This window comes from Leuresthes tenuis, unplaced genomic scaffold, assembly GCF_036924035.1.
Source record: "Leuresthes tenuis unplaced genomic scaffold, fLeuTen1.0.hap1 SCAF_20, whole genome shotgun sequence".
NCBI lineage: Eukaryota > Metazoa > Chordata > Actinopteri > Atheriniformes > Atherinopsidae > Leuresthes > Leuresthes tenuis.
In genome coordinates, this window is record NW_027325374.1 from 1567440 (window position 1) to 1586523 (window position 19084).

Consider the following 19084-nt stretch of genomic DNA (forward strand, 5'->3'; position numbering starts at 1 on the left):
GAGTCGCAGTCTGGCAGAAGGTTTCAGGTTTATAGAGTCCCAGTCTGGCAGAAGGTTTCAGGTTTAAAGAGTCCCAGTCTGGCAGAAGGTTTCAGGTTTAAAGAGTCCCAGTCTGGCAGAAGGTTTCAGGTTTAAAGAGTCGCAGTCTGGCAGAAGGTTTCAGGTTTAAAGAGTCCCAGTCTGGCAGAAGGTTTCAGGTTTAAAGAGTCGCAGTCTGGCAGGTTTCAGGTTTAAAGAGTCGCAGTCTGGCAGAAGGTTTCAGGTTTAAAGAGTCCCAGTCTGGCAGAAGGTTTCAGGTTTAAAGAGTCGCAGTCTGGCAGAAGGTTTCAGGTTTAAAGAGTCCCAGTCTGGCAGAAGGTTTCAGGTTTAAAGAGTCGCAGTCTGGTAGAAGGTTTCAGGTTTAAAGAGTCCCAGTCTGGCAGAAGGTTTCAGGTTTAAAGAGTCCCAGTCTGGCAGAAGGTTTCAGGTTTAAAGAGTCGCAGTCTGGCAGAAGGTTTCAGGTTTAAAGAGTCACAGTCTGGCAGAAGGTTTCAGGTTTAAAGAGTCCCAGTCTGGCAGAAGGTTTCAGGTTTAAAGAGTCCCAGTCTGGCAGAAGGTTTCAGGTTTAAAGAGTCGCAGTCTGGCAGAAGGTTTCAGGTTTAAAGAGTCCCAGTCTGGCAGAAGGTTTCAGGTTTAAAGAGTCGCAGTCTGGCAGAAGGTTTCAGGTTTAAAGAGTCGCAGTCTGGCAGAAGGTTTCAGGTTTAAAGAGTCCCAGTCTGGCAGAAGGTTTCAGGTTTAAAGAGTCCCAGTCTGGCAGAAGGTTTCAGGTTTAAAGAGTCGCAGTCTGGCAGAAGATTTCAGGTTTAAAGAGTCGCAATCTGGCAGAAGGTTTCAGGTTTAAAGAGTCCCAGTCTGGCAGAAGGTTTCAGGTTTAAAGAGTCCCAGTCTGGCAGGTTTCAGGTTTAAAGAGTCGCAGTCTGGCAGAAGGTTTCAGGTTTAAAGAGTCCCAGTCTGGCAGAAGGTTTCAGGTTTAAAGAGTCGCAGTCTGGCAGGTTTCAGGTTTAAAGAGTCGCAGTCTGGCAGAAGGTTTCAGGTTTAAAGAGTCCCAGTCTGGCAGGTTTCAGGTTTAAAGAGTCGCAGTCTGGCAGAAGGTTTCAGGTTTAAAGAGTCGCAGTCTGGCAGAAGGTTTCAGGTTTAAAGAGTCGCAGTCTGGCAGAAGGTTTCAGGTTTAAAGAGTCCCAGTCTGGCAGAAGGTTTCAGGTTTAAAGAGTCGCAGTCTGGCAGAAGGTTTCAGGTTTAAAGAGTCCCAGTCTGGCAGAAGGTTTCAGGTTTAAAGAGTCCCAGTCTGGCAGAAGGTTTCAGGTTTAAAGAGTCCCAGTCTGGCAGAAGGTTTCAGGTTTAAAGAGTCCCAGTCTGGCAGAAGGTTTCAGGTTTAAAGAGTCCCAGTCTGGCAGAAGGTTTCAGGTTTAAAGAGTCCCAGTCTGGCAGAATGTTTCAGGTTTAAAGAGTCCCAGTCTGGCAGAAGGTTTCAGGTTTAAAGAGTCGCAGTCTGGCAGAAGGTTTCAGGTTTAAAGAGTCGCAGTCTGGCAGAAGGTTTCAGGTTTAAAGAGTCGCAGTCTGGCAGAAGGTTTCAGGTTTAAAGAGTCCCAGTCTGGCAGAAGGTTTCAGGTTTAAAGAGTCCCAGTCTGGCAGAAGGTTTCAGGTTTAAAGAGTCGCAGTCTGGCAGAAGGTTTCAGGTTTAAAGAGTCCCAGTCTGGCAGAAGGTTTCAGGTTTAAAGAGTCGCAGTCTGGTAGAAGGTTTCAGGTTTAAAGAGTCCCAGTCTGGCAGAAGGTTTCAGGTTTAAAGAGTCGCAGTCTGGCAGAAGGTTTCAGGTTTAAAGAGTCGCAGTCTGGCAGGTTTCAGGTTTAAAGAGTCCCAGTCTGGCAGAAGGTTTCAGGTTTAAAGAGTCCCAGTCTGGCAGAAGGTTTCAGGTTTAAAGAGTCCCAGTCTGGCAGAAGGTTTCAGGTTTAAAGAGTCCCAGTCTGGCAGAAGGTTTCAGGTTTAAAGAGTCCCAGTCTGGCAGAAGGTTTCAATGAAATGACGATATTAAATCGTGAAGGATTGCAACGTGAAGACGATCCGTAACGATCTGTCAAACTGCAGAGATCGTGGGATCGTCTCGGGCACATTCAAATGTAACAGAAACGTTCGTACGTCGGGCAGCTCCGCAGGCAGCAGCTAGCTAAGACCAAAACGTTAACAGGTGTATGACAGGGCGATGGAAAGAGGTAACAGAAGCTGTTAGCTTTTATCTTGCAGAGTTTCGGTACCGTTCAAGATGGTAGAAAAGGTTCCAACGCCTGCTTCCAGTCGTTGACCCGCGGTACGAGCTGCTCAGTCTGTCTGTTTTTAATTTTTCAATCTAAGATTGTGATAAAATCGAACGAAATCGTGATTTTATTTTTTAAAAAAATCGTGATATTTTTGCCATATCGCCCCCTCCTACCTTCCACTCATTTCTGCGTAAGACTGGAAGTTAAAATGTGCATTTGTGGTCTTATCAGCTGCATATTTACTGGAGATGAGTTTGTGCTGAAGTTCTGGTCTCACAAACACAAACGAGTACATAACATCTCTGAGGATCTGAGTCAGACTCCATAGACTAAGGGTGGGTAAATGTGTGGCTGGCAGAGGACATCCAAGCTGATTGGTGAACTCCAAACCAACCACAGCCATATATCCTCACCCCATATACAGCATTTACCAAGACCAGTGCTGCAAAGAGCTTTAAACCAGTGCAGAATAAAGACTTGGCCCCAAGGATGAAGCAAAGGCAGGCAGGAAACGGTGAATTATACATAAAGTGGCCGATTAAAAGAAGCTCCTGACTGAGTGAGCTTGGGAGGAGAACAGTTCTACCAGCTGAAAGCATCTTATCCAACAGCCAAGCCTCTAAGGATGTTCATGAGCGACCCCAAATCATCAGAGCGTGTCCAAAAGGAAGAAGAAGAAGAAGTTTGAAACACGAACATCTGGCCTGTGCGAAGAAGTGAGTTGATTTGACTCTAAATGGGACCATAACTCATAAAATGAGCACCAAAGAAGAAGATCAGTCAGTGGTCGAGGCCATAAACTGGCCCTGCTGAGCGTGAGAAAGGATGGAAAGGTTGAAAAGGTTCAAAGGGTTGAAACTGATCACAGATCAGACTCAGAACGAAGCCAAAGCAATCACCCCATCGTAAAGAAAAGGATCCAAATGAAGCCATCGGCCCCGTATGATCCTAATATGTTGCTGCTGTGTTTGGGCGAGAGGCCAAATAAGTGGGAGGTCTCCATTATGTGTATCAATGGTTTATTTTACAGATATCCATCATGGTGGGGGTGAGGCACGCTGTGCTCACATGATGGTCATTACGCAACACAGCGAAGCAGGTGATTAAATCTTCATTACTGCAGCAACTGCTCTGACTGTGCGTGCAGTCCCTGGAAGATGCTAAATCATCTAAACTGCTGTGCATGCATGTAAAGCTGAGCATCGCTGCTATGTGTGTGCCAGACATTAAAAAAAATGCCTGAAGGGGATTTCATTTCTTCTGCTTGTTTTCACCGTAAATTAGGACCTGATCTGAAACTACGAGTGGAGCCATTTCCCACTTGAATCTTCCTGCTAAATTGGAAAAAAGAAATGGATTTAATTCTCCGTGGGGCCGTTTATGGGAGTGAGACGCTTCCAAAAAATGTGAGTGTGATATAAAAACAAATTAAATGAAGGAAGAATTCTTTTAAAACAGGGGAACAGTTACAGCTGTAAACTTTCTCATCACAAACAACGTTTGACGCCGTCGTAAAGGAGCATTACACAGATTTCTGCTCGCTTATTGAAAATCAGGCTGATTGTGATTGGACTGAAGTTAAAAAGTTAAAGAACATAATCAGTCTTCAATTATCTCAAACACCACGAGAGCAGCTCCCCATGAGGTCATCTTCAGCAGTTTAATCATATTTTCACCTCCTGCATAGCAGCTAATCCTCTGTGAGATCCATCCACGTGGAGACAAAGTAAAACTGCTCTGACTGTTAATTAAAACCTCATTCGTCCTGTTAGATGCTAAGTGGTTTAATGGCAACGGATGAGTGTTTACAGGTCTGAGCGGGACGCTGTTAATCAGGGTAACCGTTACATGGTTCAACAACTTTTCCAGCGATTGGAAAAGTTAATGAACTGACAAATGTTTGCGCTCGCTGCTGCATAAATGCAGCGAGTCTCAGCGGCTGCGGTCCCATGAGGCGGCGCTGCAAGGCTGGTGTTGTCTGAACAAGCTCTCGTTATCGTTCCTAAAACGATGTGCAGCTGAATTTACTCGTTTTACTCCAGAAAGGTTGAGCTGAGACGAGCCGTTGTGCAGAGATCAGATCTTTTCAGACATACTGCTTGGAAGTTCTCACACAACGATATTTATGTCCAATTAAAAAATCTGTCACGATGAAGACTGAACCTGACAAACACTGTTACTCACTGCAGATGCAAGCAGATGAGCGCCTGAACACAGCTCCTGCTTGGCTGCACTCATTATCATCAGAGAGCAGTGTGAACATGCAGTGATCATGGAGCAGAAACATGAGGCCTGACAGCAGCCTGCAGCAGGGGGCATGATACCGAAAACAAGGCCGAGGAGAGCAGATTAAACACAGAAGACATGAAGCGGTGCACTAATCTCACGATGGTACGATACGATACACGGCATTCAGCCGATTCAATACGATTCGGTTCGATGCGATTTAATACACATCATTTTCTGAAAGACTTTAAAGGGACAGAGCGATTTAAAATTAATCGAAGCTGATTGGACTGATGGTCTGACCTTTGAACCGGAAGGAAAACGCCGCCAGACAAACGGAAACAAACAAACAAACATTCAGCGTATGCAGACTCATGTTTATGTTGTGATATTACATCATCAACCTGCTTGTTTTACCTGCTAAATACCATAAACACAAATCCAAATTCTCTCATCACAAACCAGCTTTTTTAATTATTGAGAAGGAGCTAAATTACAACAATCCTACGTTCTATTAACAGAAAAGCCACCAAAACCACAGAGCTATGCACTTTATATAACATTTATATGAACTAATTTATCACTGTTTTGTATAATTTTAAAGGAAGGACTTAACATTAAGGGCTTTATTGCTTTATGTGTTTTGACTTAAGTTAAAAAGTACTTTACTTGGACATTTTCCTTTAAAATGGAAGTGAAATTTGGATTTTTTTTTTGGTAAATTGTCTAAATTCATCAGTGATGCAACAAAGATAAAAAGTGAAAGTGTTAAGCCTGAAGCCCTGATTATTAAGAATAATAATAAGTTCTGTGGTTTCAGTATGAAAAATTAATCCTATTGAAGCCCTTTAATCTATTCATTCATCTAAAATCTAACATCCGCTCATTGACATATTTTCCATCTGTTCATGAATCACTGACTGATGCACCATCCATCTATACATCCATCCATCTATTCATCCATCCATCTATTCATCCATCCATCTATACATCCATCCATCTATTCATCCATCCATCTATTCATCCATCCATCCATACATCTATTCATCCATCCATCTATTCATCCATCCATCTATTCATCCATCCATCTATACATCCATCCATCTATTCATCCATCCATCTATACATCCATCCATCTATTCATCCATCCATCTATTCATCCATCCATCTATACATCCATCCATCTATTCATCCATCCATCCATCTATTCATCCATCCATCTATTCATCCATCCATCCATACATCTATTCATCCATCCATCTATTCATCCATCCATCTATACATCCATCCATCTATTCATCCATCCATCTATTCATCCATCCATCTATACATCCATCCATCTATTCATCCATCCATCCATCTATTCATCCATCCATCTATTCATCCATCCATCCATCTATTCATCCATCCATCTATTCATCCATCCATCTATACATCCATCCATCTATTCATCCATCCATCCATCTATTCATCCATCCATCTATTCATCCATCCATCTATACATCCATCCATCTATTCATCCATCCATCTATACATCCATCCATCTATTCATCCATCCATCTATTCATCCATCCATCCATCTATTCATCCATCATCCATACATCCATCCATCTATTCATCCATCCATCTATACATCCATCCATCTATTCATCCATCCATCTATTCATCCATCCATCTATACATCCATCCATCTATTCATCCATCCATCTATACATCCATCCATCTATTCATCCATCCATCCATCTATTCATCCATCCATCTATACATCCATCCATCTATTCATCCATCCATCTATTCATCCATCCATCTATACATCCATCCATCTATTCATCCATCCATCCATCTATTCATCCATCCATCTATACATCCATCCATCTATTCATCCATCCATCTATACATCCATCCATCCATCTATACATCCATCTATTCATCCATCCATCTATACATCCATCCATCCATCTATTCATCCATCCATCTATACATCCATCTATTCATCCATCCATCTATACATCCATCTATACATCCATCCATCTATTCATCCATCCATCTATACATCCATCCATCCATCTATACATCCATCCATCTATTCATCCATCCATCTATACATCCATCCATCTATTCATCCATCCATCTATACATCCATCCATCCATCTATTCATCCATCCATCTATACATCCATCCATCTATTCATCCATCCATCTATACATCCATCTATACATACATCCATCCATCTATACATCCATCCATCCATCTATACATCCATCTATACATACATCCATCCATCTATACATCCATCCATCCATCTATTCATCCATCCATCTATACATCCATCTATTCATCCATCCATCTATACATCCATCCATCTATACATCCATCTATTCATCCATCCATCTATACATCCATCCATCTATACATCCATCCATCTATACATCCATCCATCCATCTATTCATCCATCCATACATCCATCCATCTATTCATCCATCCATCTATACATCCATCCATCCATCTATTCATCCATCCATACATCCATCCATCTATACATCCATCCATCTATTCATCCATCCATCTATTCATCCATCCATCTATTCATCCATCCATCCATCTATTCATCCATCCATCTATACATCCATCCATCTATTCATCCATCCATCTATTCATCCATCCATCTATTCATCCATCCATACATCCATCCATCTATACATCCATCCATCCATCTATTCATCCATCTATACATCCATCCATCTATACATCCATCCATCTATTCATCCATCCATCTATTCATCCATCCATCCATCTATTCATCCATCCATCTATACATCCATCCATCTATTCATCCATCCATCTATACATCCATCCATCCATACATCCATCCATCCATCTATTCATCCATCCATCCATCTATTCATCCATCCATCCATACATCCATCCATCCATCTATTCATCCATCCATCCATCTATTCATCCATCCATCTATACATCCATCCATCTATTCATCCATCCATCTATTCATCCATCCATCTATACATCCATCCATCTATTCATCCATCCATCCATCTATTCATCCATCCATCTATACATCCATCCATCCATCTATACATCCATCTATACATCCATCTCTTCATCCATCCATCTATACATCCATCTATACATCCATCTATACATCCATCCATCCATCTATTCATCCATCCATCTATTCATCCATCCATCTATACATCCATCTATTCATCCATCCATCTATACATCCATCCATCCATCTATACATCCATCCATCTATACATCCATCCATCCATCTATTCATCCATCCATCTATACATCCATCCATCCATCTATACATCCATCCATCTATACATCCATCTATACATACATCCATCCATCTATTCATCCATCCATCCATCTATTCATCCATCCATCTATTCATCCATCCATCTATACATCCATCTATTCATCCATCCATCTATACATCCATCCATCTATACATCCATCTATTCATCCATCCATCTATACATCCATCCATCCATCTATTCATCCATCCATCTATACATCCATCCATCCATCTATTCATCCATCCATCTATACATCCATCTATACATACATCCATCCATCTATACATCCATCCATCTATACATCCATCTATACATACATCCATCCATCTATTCATCCATCCATCCATCTATTCATCCATCCATCTATTCATCCATCCATCTATACATCCATCTATTCATCCATCCATCTATACATCCATCCATCTATACATCCATCTATTCATCCATCCATCTATACATCCATCCATCTATACATCCATCTATTCATCCATCCATCTATACATCCATCCATCCATCCATCCATCATCTATTCATCCATCTATACATACATCCATCCATCTATTCATCCATCCATCCATCTATTCATCCATCCATCTATTCATCCATCCATCTATACATCCATCTATTCATCCATCCATCTATACATCCATCCATCTATACATCCATCTATACATCCATCCATCCATACATCCATCCATCTATACATCCATCTATACATACATCCATCCATCTATTCATCCATCCATCCATCTATTCATCCATCCATCTATTCATCCATCCATCTATACATCCATCTATTCATCCATCCATCTATACATCCATCCATCTATACATCCATCTATTCATCCATCCATCTATACATCCATCCATCCATCCATCCATCTATACATCCATCCCCCCCCCCACCCCCCCCCCTCCCTCCCTCCGTCCCTCAGACTTTTATCACAGAGGCTGGATGGTGCTGGTTTAACACTTGAAGCTTTCAAAAGTTTAATGAAGCAATCAGTGCACTTGGAAGCAGAACAGCAACAGTGGTGCTCCCTGGCTGGGAGTGACAAGCCCCGCTGCAGCACTTCACTTCAGCCGACATGATGACTAATGACATTCAACCACCACAACAACAATAAGAGCCTGCGGTGCTGCTCGTGCACTGCGAGGCAGCGCTGTCAGGCCGCCGCTGCGCTGCCATAACACCCCGGGAGGGACAGCGGAGAACCTTCCATCAGACAGGTCGGCACGCCACACGAAGCAAAGGCAACGGACACGTTTAAAAACGGCTGAATGCGTGCGTTTCTTCTTCTTCTGAGGACATCACGGCACAGAAAAACCCTCCTCCTCCTGACCAACAAAGCTTGGAGCGGTGAACTCACCCTCTTGATGTCCTTGCCGAAGGTCTCGCTGAAGCTGGAGCCGAGGATCTCAAACTGGACGTGAGAGTTGGAGCCGCTGTCCTTAAAGTCCATCGTACCTGTCAGACCTGTGATATTACCCTGAAACCAGAGAGGTGGGAAAGTTAAAATCACCCTTTCTGGGTTCTGTTCCTGAATCATTTTGCTTTCTTTGTGTTTGAAAGAAAAATAAGGAAGAAAAGAGCTTTAACACACTTAAAACACACCTTTTGTTTGGTAATATTTTCACAGAATGTTATTTCGGTTACATTAGAAACAGCCAGACCGCCGTCCTGCTGTGGTCAGTGTTAGCTCTGCTCACCGAACATTTAAATCTGCATTTTTTAATGGATAATGCAGAAATACGAGCTCTCCTTCTGCGTTGGAAGCAGAGAGGAGCAGGGCGAGGGACAAAGGCTCAAAAAGAAGCTTTGCAGAAGCAGATCTAACTAACTTGGATTGTACTTGGACAGCCGCTCATATACTTGAAGGGTCTGGTGAGATTAACTGGATTACAGCTACAGTTGGGTTCTGCTCCTTATCTGAGGGTAATTATCCTTGGATATATGGCGGTGAATGAATGGAATCACTGGCACAAAGCATGTCATACCCCGGTACGATAGGTGGCGCTGTCCCCATTTCAGCTATCGCTAATAGAGCCACTTCCTGTTGACGTCTTCACCGCCAACAACAACAAACTCAGGCATTCAGAAAGATGGCGAACGCAGAGCGAGATGAAGCTGCGTCCCTCTCCATCTGTGATGAGCTGGTTATGGCACAGACGATGCACAACGGCGCATTCTCCATCGCCTTGTTTCTTTCTTTCTGACGGCGCCGACAACAACAGTAATAGCGTCTCCTTCCACTTCCGGGTGACGATAGCGGGGAAAAAATCTGGAGCATGCGCAGAACGCTCGATCCGATCCACTGTCGTCTACGATCGAGTTTTCTCGGGGTCTTAATTGATCCGATCCGGGGGGGTTTTGTCAGATTTAGTCAGATTGCTTTAGTTTGGATTTATCCGGTAAACTGTACAAAGAGCTGGTAACAGCTAAAATGAGCACAAACAGCTAACCGAGCTCACACCTTCACACACAATAATAAAAACAGAAAAAAACTTTCCAGGTTTACTCTCAAATACTCACATTTCCCTCTTTCCGGTCACAGGAAAGTGGGGGCAGACAGGTAGATTAATACTCCATTAAAAGCACACATATCGCCTCCTGAAACCCTGGTCATTAGTCCTTTAATCTGCGTTTTTAGCGACTAATGCCAAAAACCGTTTGAGCTACTTTTAACCGACGTTTGTGTTTCCGACAGCGAAGGATGGTGCATTCAAAGACAAAACGGTTAATCAGAACTTCTAACCTCAACATAGAAAAAATGTAACACTGCAGTTGGAAGTATGATTTCCTTTTTTATAGTTTTAAAACAAACAAAAAACTGGTTTACTCAGTTTAGTTCTGCCTTAAGTTTAATTAATTTTTGGTCACTGAAAATAATTTTCTGCTTCTATTAGCAAAACAAAAACAAGAGTTAAAGAGTTTGGATGTCTAAATTCCGAAACACAATGAATGCAACATCATTTGAATTCTATCTATCTATCTATCTATCTATCTATCTATCTATCTATCTATCTATCTATCTATCTATCTATCTATCTATCTATCAAACAGATAGATATATCACTTCCACACAGCACCATTTGCAAAAAATCCCAAAAGTTTCTGTGTGAATAAAACATTTTTGACAGGTGATATGATGCTGATTTTTACAGTTTCCTGTCCTTCGATCTATGGTTGAAAAAGCCCAGTCAGATGCAACATTGATGTCCTCGACATCCAGAAATTCTCTTGCATTCTTTGGAGAAAAGCCCAACTTTTGAGTTATTATCCACTGACTCCAGGTCTGATTGGGTCTGATTGAGTTTTATGAGTTTAGTTTTATGCAGCAGTGTACTGACATCAGAGTATAGATGTGGAATATTTGTATATTTATGTGCAAACATAAATAAATAAATCCTGTTAGCAACATTAGCACCATCGCTATCTTGGCCAGGTCCACCACCGGCATGTAAACAAAGAGGAGATTGGTGCATATTCTGATTTTAAAGAAGATAGTGGTGCACAATTAGCATGAAAATCTTCACTCTGGAGGACATTTCCCTAAAAGTTTTGTTTCGTTGCACACGTGAGAACAATGTGATCTTTCTGTGTCTTTGTGTTGGTGGTGACAACCAAATATATGCTCTGAGGCACAGAAAAAAGGTTTAATGTTGTATTATCCCCTTTTACATGACTCCAGATAACCAAATATATGCTCTGAGGCACAGAAAAAAGGTTTAATGTTGTATTTTCCCCTTTTACATGACTCCAGACAACCAAATATATGCTCTGAGGCACAGAAAAAAAGGTTTAATGTTATATTATCCCCTTTTACATGACTCCAGATAACCAAATATATGTTCTGAGGCACAGAAAAAAGGTTTAATGTTGTATTATCCCCTTTTACGTGACTCCAGACAACCAAATATATGCTCTGAGGCACAGAAAAAAGGTTTAATGTTGTATTATCCCCTTTTACGTGACTCCAGATAACCAAATATATGTTCTGAGGCACAGAAAAAAGGGTTTAATGTTATATTATCCCCTTTTACATGACTCCAGATAACCAAATATATGTTCTGAGGCACAGAAAAAAGGTTTAATGTTGTATTATCCCCTTTTACGTGACTCCAGATAACCAAATATATGCTCTGAGGCACAGAAAAAAGGTTTAATGTTATATTATCCCCTTTTACGTGACTCCAGATAACCAAATATATGCTCTGAGGCACAGAAAAAAAGGTTTAATGTTGTATTTTCCCCTTTTACATGACTCCAGATAACCAAATATATGTTCTGAGGCACAGAAAAAAGGTTTAATGTTGTATTATCCCCTTTTACATGACTCCAGACAACCAAATATATGCTCTGAGGCACAGAAAAAAAGGTTTAATGTTGTATTTTCCCCTTTTACATGACTCCAGATAACCAAATATATGTTCTGAGGCACAGAAAAAAGGTTTAATGTTATATTATCCCCTTTTACGTGACTCCAGATAACCAAATATATGCTCTGAGGCACAGAAAAAAAGGTTTAATGTTGTATTTTCCCCTTTTACATGACTCCAGATAACCAAATATATGTTCTGAGGCACAGAAAAAAGGTTTAATGTTATATTATCCCCTTTTACGTGACTCCAGATAACCAAATATATGCTCTGAGGCACAGAAAAAAAGGTTTAATGTTGTATTTTCCCCTTTTACATGACTCCAGACAACCAAATATATGTTCTGAGGCACAGAAAAAAGGTTTAATGTTGTATTATCCCCTTTTACGTGACTCCAGATAACCAAATATATGCTCTGAGGCACAGAAAAAAAGGTTTAATGTTGTATTTTCCCCTTTTACATGACTCCAGATAACCAAATATATGTTCTGAGGCACAGAAAAAAGGTTTAATGTTATATTATCCCCTTTTACGTGACTCCAGATAACCAAATATATGCTCTGAGGCACAGAAAAAAAGGTTTAATGTTGTATTTTCCCCTTTTACATGACTCCAGACAACCAAATATATGTTCTGAGGCACAGAAAAAAGGTTTAATGTTGTATTATCCCCTTTTACGTGACTCCAGATAACCAAATATATGTTCTGAGGCACAGAAAAAGGGTTTAATGTTGTATTTTCCCCTCTTACTAACATGTTTACCACCCTCAGAGTCACATGGAAGCTGACCTTACCTGCATGCCTGCTGGAAGCTCGTGCCGCTGTGGGTAAAACATATGAATGTATGCTCTGATCATGGTGTAAAACAGTTTGGTTGTGACCCACAAGTCTCACATCCAAACATCTACTGGCTACATTTGGAATTTAAAGGCTGTTCTGCTGCACCTATATTTTCTATTCTTTCCCATCAACATGTCTTTGCTTCAGTGCTTTTTGATGAAAAAGCACCAAAAACAGCCTCCAGAGGCAGGAAGAGGTGGTGGAAGTCAAACAGAACTTTTGTCCAGGTAATGGCAGCTTGTGATACAAATACTGTGACACATATCTTTTCATTTTCCATCTGTCATCGTCGCTGGGAGAGGCTCCAGCCCCCCCGCGACCCTGGGTTGGATAGAAAATGGATGGATGGATCTCTTTCTCTTCAGGTTTAGACACCAAAACTATTTTCAGGTTTGGTTTGTGCTCACAGAGACTTTCACAATGTTGACTTGAAAACAGTCTTTTTTGAGAGCTTTTCTTTTTCTTGGCAGCCAAATTGACACAAAAAAACATTTGTGACTATGTGAGTTTTACACATTTCGATGTGAGACCGGTGACATTAGCCTGAGATCCCAGAGGGGGTTATGAAGGCTGCAGAAGTCCGTCGAAGACCAGCCTGAATACGGCCATCATCGATCAGTCGTTCAGCGCTGAACGATCACCTTTATCGGTTAATGATCCACCAGCTCTGCTCTCTGGCTCCCCCTGCTGGCTGCGGCGTTCACAACATTAAGACAGATGCAACGCCAGAAAAACATCACCAGAGCCTGACTGAAGGATTTCAGCTCATGGCTGCAGGTCTGCTCCGCAGAAAGGGCAGACGTGAAAGGTCAGCTCACCACTGCCATCAGTTCATGTTGGCTGTGAAGCAGGAGTAAAGACAGCAGGCAGAAAACTGAACGATCCTCTGTCGGATGCAAAGGTCGCAGTCGCTGTCACCTGCAGAAAAATAATGTTGGAACATGTTTGGCTTTGTGAGCAGCTGAGTCAAGCCATCGATCCATCGTCCTCCAAAAGTAAAGATGTATATTCAGCACATGTTCCTGTTCGGGAAGGAGAAAGGAGTCCTGTTGCTGCCGCTTTGTGTGTCCTACTCTGAGTCATTTTCCATCTCATCAGCAATGAAGCCTGGGGAGAATGATGGAGCTTACAGGGGAACAAACAGCACATTTCTGTGTATTTCACGTGATATGGAGAAGGACGCATCTATATATGGAGAAGGACGCATCTATATATGGAGAAGGACGCATCTATATATGGAGAAGGATGCATCTATATATGGAGAAGGACGCATCTATATATGGAGAAGGACGCATCTATATATGGAGAAGGATGCATCTTTATATGGAGAAGGACGCATCTATATGTGGAGAAGGACGCATCTATATATGGAGAAGGGCGCATCTATATATGGAGAAGGACGCATCTTTATATGGAGAAGGACGCATCTATATATGGAGAAGGAAGCATCTTAATATGGAGAAGGACGCATCTATATATGGAGAAGGACGCATCTTTATATGGAGAAGGACGCATCTTTATATGGAGAAGGACGCATCTATATATGGAGAAGGACGCATCTATATATGGAGAAGGGCGCATCTATATATGGAGAAGGACGCATCTTTATATGGAGAAGGACACATCTTTATATGGAGAGGGACGCATCTATATATGGAGAAGGACGCATCTATATATGGAGAAGGACGCATCTTTATATGGAGAAGGACGCATCTATATATGGAGAAGGACGCATCTTTATATGGAGAAGGACGCATCTTTATATGGAGAGGGACGCATCTTTATATGGAGAAGGACGCATCTATATATGGAGAAGGACGCATCTATATATGGAGAAGGACGCATCTATATATGGAGAAGGACGCATCTATATATGGAGAAGGACGCATCTATATATGGAGAAGGACGCATCTTTATATGGAGAAGGACGCATCTTTATATGGAGAAGGACGCATCTTTATATGGAGAAGGACGCATCTATATATGGAGAAGGACGCATCTATATATGGAGAAGGACGCATCTATATGTGGAGAAGGACGCATCTATATATGGAGAAGGACGCATCTATATGTGGAGAAGGACGCATCTATATATGGAGAAGGACGCATCTATATATGGAGAAGGACGCATCTATATATGGAGAAGGATGCATCTTTATATGGAGAAGGACGCATCTATATGTGGAGAAGGACGCATCTATATATGGAGAAGGGCGCATCTATATATGGAGAAGGACGCATCTTTATATGGAGAAGGACGCATCTATATATGGAGAAGGAAGCATCTTAATATGGAGAAGGACGCATCTATATATGGAGAAGGACGCATCTTTATATGGAGAAGGACGCATCTTTATATGGAGAAGGACGCATCTATATATGGAGAAGGACGCATCTATATATGGAGAAGGGCGCATCTATATATGGAGAAGGACGCATCTTTATATGGAGAAGGACACATCTTTATATGGAGAGGGACGCATCTATATATGGAGAAGGACGCATCTATATATGGAGAAGGACGCATCTTTATATGGAGAAGGACGCATCTATATATGGAGAAGGACGCATCTTTATATGGAGAAGGACGCATCTTTATATGGAGAGGGACGCATCTTTATATGGAGAAGGACGCATCTATATATGGAGAAGGACGCATCTATATATGGAGAAGGACGCATCTATATATGGAGAAGGACGCATCTATATATGGAGAAGGACGCATCTATATATGGAGAAGGACGCATCTTTATATGGAGAAGGACGCATCTTTATATGGAGAAGGACGCATCTTTATATGGAGAAGGACGCATCTATATATGGAGAAGGACGCATCTATATATGGAGAAGGACGCATCTATATGTGGAGAAGGACGCATCTATATATGGAGAAGGACGCATCTATATGTGGAGAAGGACGCATCTATATATGGAGAAGGACGCATCTATATATGGAGAAGGACGCATCTTTATATGGAGAAGGACGCATCTTTATATGGAGAAGGACGCATCTATATATGGAGAAGGACGCATCTATATATGGAGAAGGACGCATCTATATATGGAGAAGGACGCATCTATATATGGAGAAGGACGCATCTATATATGGAGAAGGACGCATCTTTATATGGAGAAGGACGCATCTTTATATGGAGAAGGACGCATCTTTATATGGAGAAGGACGCATCTTTATATGGAGAAGGACGCATCTTTATATGGAGAAGGACGCATCTTTATATGGAGAAGGACGCATCTTTATATGGAGAAGGATGCATCTATATATGGAGAAGGACGCATCTATATATGGAGAAGGACGCATCTATATATGGAGAAGGACGCATCTTTATATGGAGAAGGATGCATCTATATATGGAGAAGGACGCATCTTTATATGGAGAAGGACGCATCTATATATGGAGAAGGACGCATCTTTATATGGAGAAGGACGCATCTATATATGGAGAAGGACGCATCTTTATATGGAGAAGGACGCATCTTTATATGGAGAAGGACGCATCTTTATATGGAGAAGGACGCATCTTTATATGGAGAAGGACGCATCTTTATATGGAGAAGGACGCATCTATATATGGAGAAGGACGCATCTTTATATGGAGAAGGACGCATCTATATATGGAGAAGGACGCATCTATATATGGAGAAGGACGCATCTATATATGGAGAAGGACGCATCTTTATATGGAGAAGGACGCATCTATATATGGAGAAGGACGCATCTTTATATGGAGAAGGACGCATCTTTATATGGAGAAGGACGCATCTATATATGAAGAAGGACGCATCTTTATATGGAGAAGGACGCATCTATATATGGAGAAGGACGCATCTTTATATGGAGAAGGACGCATCTTTATATGGAGAAGGACGCATCTTTATATGGAGAAGGACGCATCTATATATGGAGAAGGACGCATCTTTATATGAAGAAGGACGCATCTTTATATGGAGAAGGACGCATCTTTATATGGAGAAGGACGCATCTATATATGGAGAAGGACACATCTTTATATGGAGAAGGACGCATCTTTATATGGAGAAGGACGCATCTTTATATGGAGAAGGACGCATCTATATATGGAGAAGGACACATCTATATATGGAGAAGGACGCATCTTTATATGGAGAAGGACGCATCTATATATGGAGAAGGACGCATCTTTATATGGAGAAGGACGCATCTTTATATGGAGAAGGACGCATCTTTATATGGAGAAGGACGCATCTTTATATGGAGAAGGACGCATCTATATATGGAGAAGGACCTATCTATATATGGAGAAGGACGCATCTTTATATGGAGAAGGACGCATCTATATATGGAGAAGGATGCATCTATATATGGAGAAGGACGCATCTATATATGGAGAAGGACGCATCTATATATGGAGAAGGACGCATCTTTATATGGAGAAGGACGCATCTTTATATGGAGAAGGACGCATCAAAGACCTCTTCACCCTGAATCTCATGTTTGGTATCTGTTGAAGGTGCGTTCAAAGACCTCCTCAGCCTGAATCTCATGTTTGGTATCTGTAGAAGCTGCGTTCAAAGACCTCTTCACCCTGAATCTCATGTTTGGTATCTGCTGAAGCTGCGTTCAAAGACCTCTTCACCCTGAATCTCATGTTTGGTATCTGTTGAAGCTGCGTTCAAAGACCTCTTCACCCTGAATCTCGTGTTTGGTATCTGTTGAAGCTGCGTTCAAAGACCTCTTCACCCTGAATCTCATGTTTGGTATCTGCTGAAGCTGCGTTCAAAGACCTCTTCACCCTGAATCTCGTGTTTGGTATCTGCTGAAGCTGCGTTCAAAGACCTCTTCACCCTGAATCTCGTGTTTGGTATCTGTTGAAGCTGCGTTCAAAGACCTCCTCACCCTGAATCTCGTGTTTGGTATCTGTTGAAGCTGCGTTCAAAGACCTCTTCACCCTGAATCTCGTGTTTGGTATCTGTTGAAGCTGCGTTCAAAGACCTCTTCACCCTGAATCTCATGTTTGGTATCTGTTGAAGCTGCGTTCAAAGACCTCTTCACCCTGAATCTCATGTTTGGTATCTGTTGAAGCTGCGTTCAAAGACCTCCTCACCCTGAATCTCGTGTTTGGTATCTGTTGAAGCTGCGTTCAAAGACCTCTTCACCCTGAATCTCATGTTTGGTATCTGTTGAAGCTGCGTTCAAAGACCTCTTCACCCTGAATCTCGTGTTTGGTATCTGTTGAAGCTGCGTTCAAAGACCTCTTCACCCTGAATCTCATGTTTGGTATCTGTTGAAGCTGCGTTCAAAGACCTCTTCACCCTGAATCTCATGTTTGGTATCTGTTGAAGCTGCGTTCAAAGACCTCTTCACCCTAAATCTCATGTTTGGTATCTATCGAAGCTGCGTTCAAAGACCTCTTCACCCTCAATCTCATGTTTGGTATCTGTCGAAGGTGCGTTCAAAGACCTCTTCACCCTCAATCTCATGTTTGGAAAGGGGTCGGCACCTCCTCCAAAAGTCTCTGGAAAGCTAATTCAGAGCTTTGCTTGGACAAAACCTAAACCTAAACCTAAACCTAAACATAAACATAAACAAAATGTGAAAAGCTTAAAACTGCTCTGAACTGCTCAGTTCGGTTTAAGATGACCGAACTCTAATGAATCCGATAAGCGTTACTCCAGAGAGCGAGCTGTGAGAAGTAATCAGATTACACTGATCTGATGCAGTTATATTGGGGTGAAGCTGTGTCCCTGCAGCATCTTTCATCCTCAGGGTCCGGGTCTGGTCCTGGGAGCGCCACAGGGTGAGCTGAGCTGTAACTTTCCCTCTCCAGCAGGAGAATGAGGCCTGAGAGCTGCTGTGTTTGCTGCATTAGAGGCAGCAGCACTCACCTAAAAATACTCTGCAGGGTACAATTTCCTTCTTCTTCTCTGGTATTTTCCAGAGATGACAGTCAGGCCAAAACCTTCATTCTGATTAAAGTCTTTCAGGCCTGCAAACACACAACTAAACACTAAAACGTCAGTTTCT

The 19084-nt window shown here is 41.8% G+C and overlaps 1 protein-coding gene across 3 annotated transcripts in view; it reads right to left on the reverse strand.

The window, feature by feature from the left end:
• grid1b (glutamate receptor, ionotropic, delta 1b) overlaps positions 1-19084 on the reverse strand; it is a 595515-nt gene that overhangs the window by 60103 nt on the left and 516328 nt on the right. For all 3 annotated transcript variants that reach the window (XM_072373293.1, XM_072373292.1, XM_072373294.1), the window contains exon 8: positions 9213-9332. In XM_072373293.1, coding sequence (XP_072229394.1) covers positions 9213-9332 — 120 coding nt within the window. The remainder of the gene's footprint in view (positions 1-9212; positions 9333-19084) is intronic.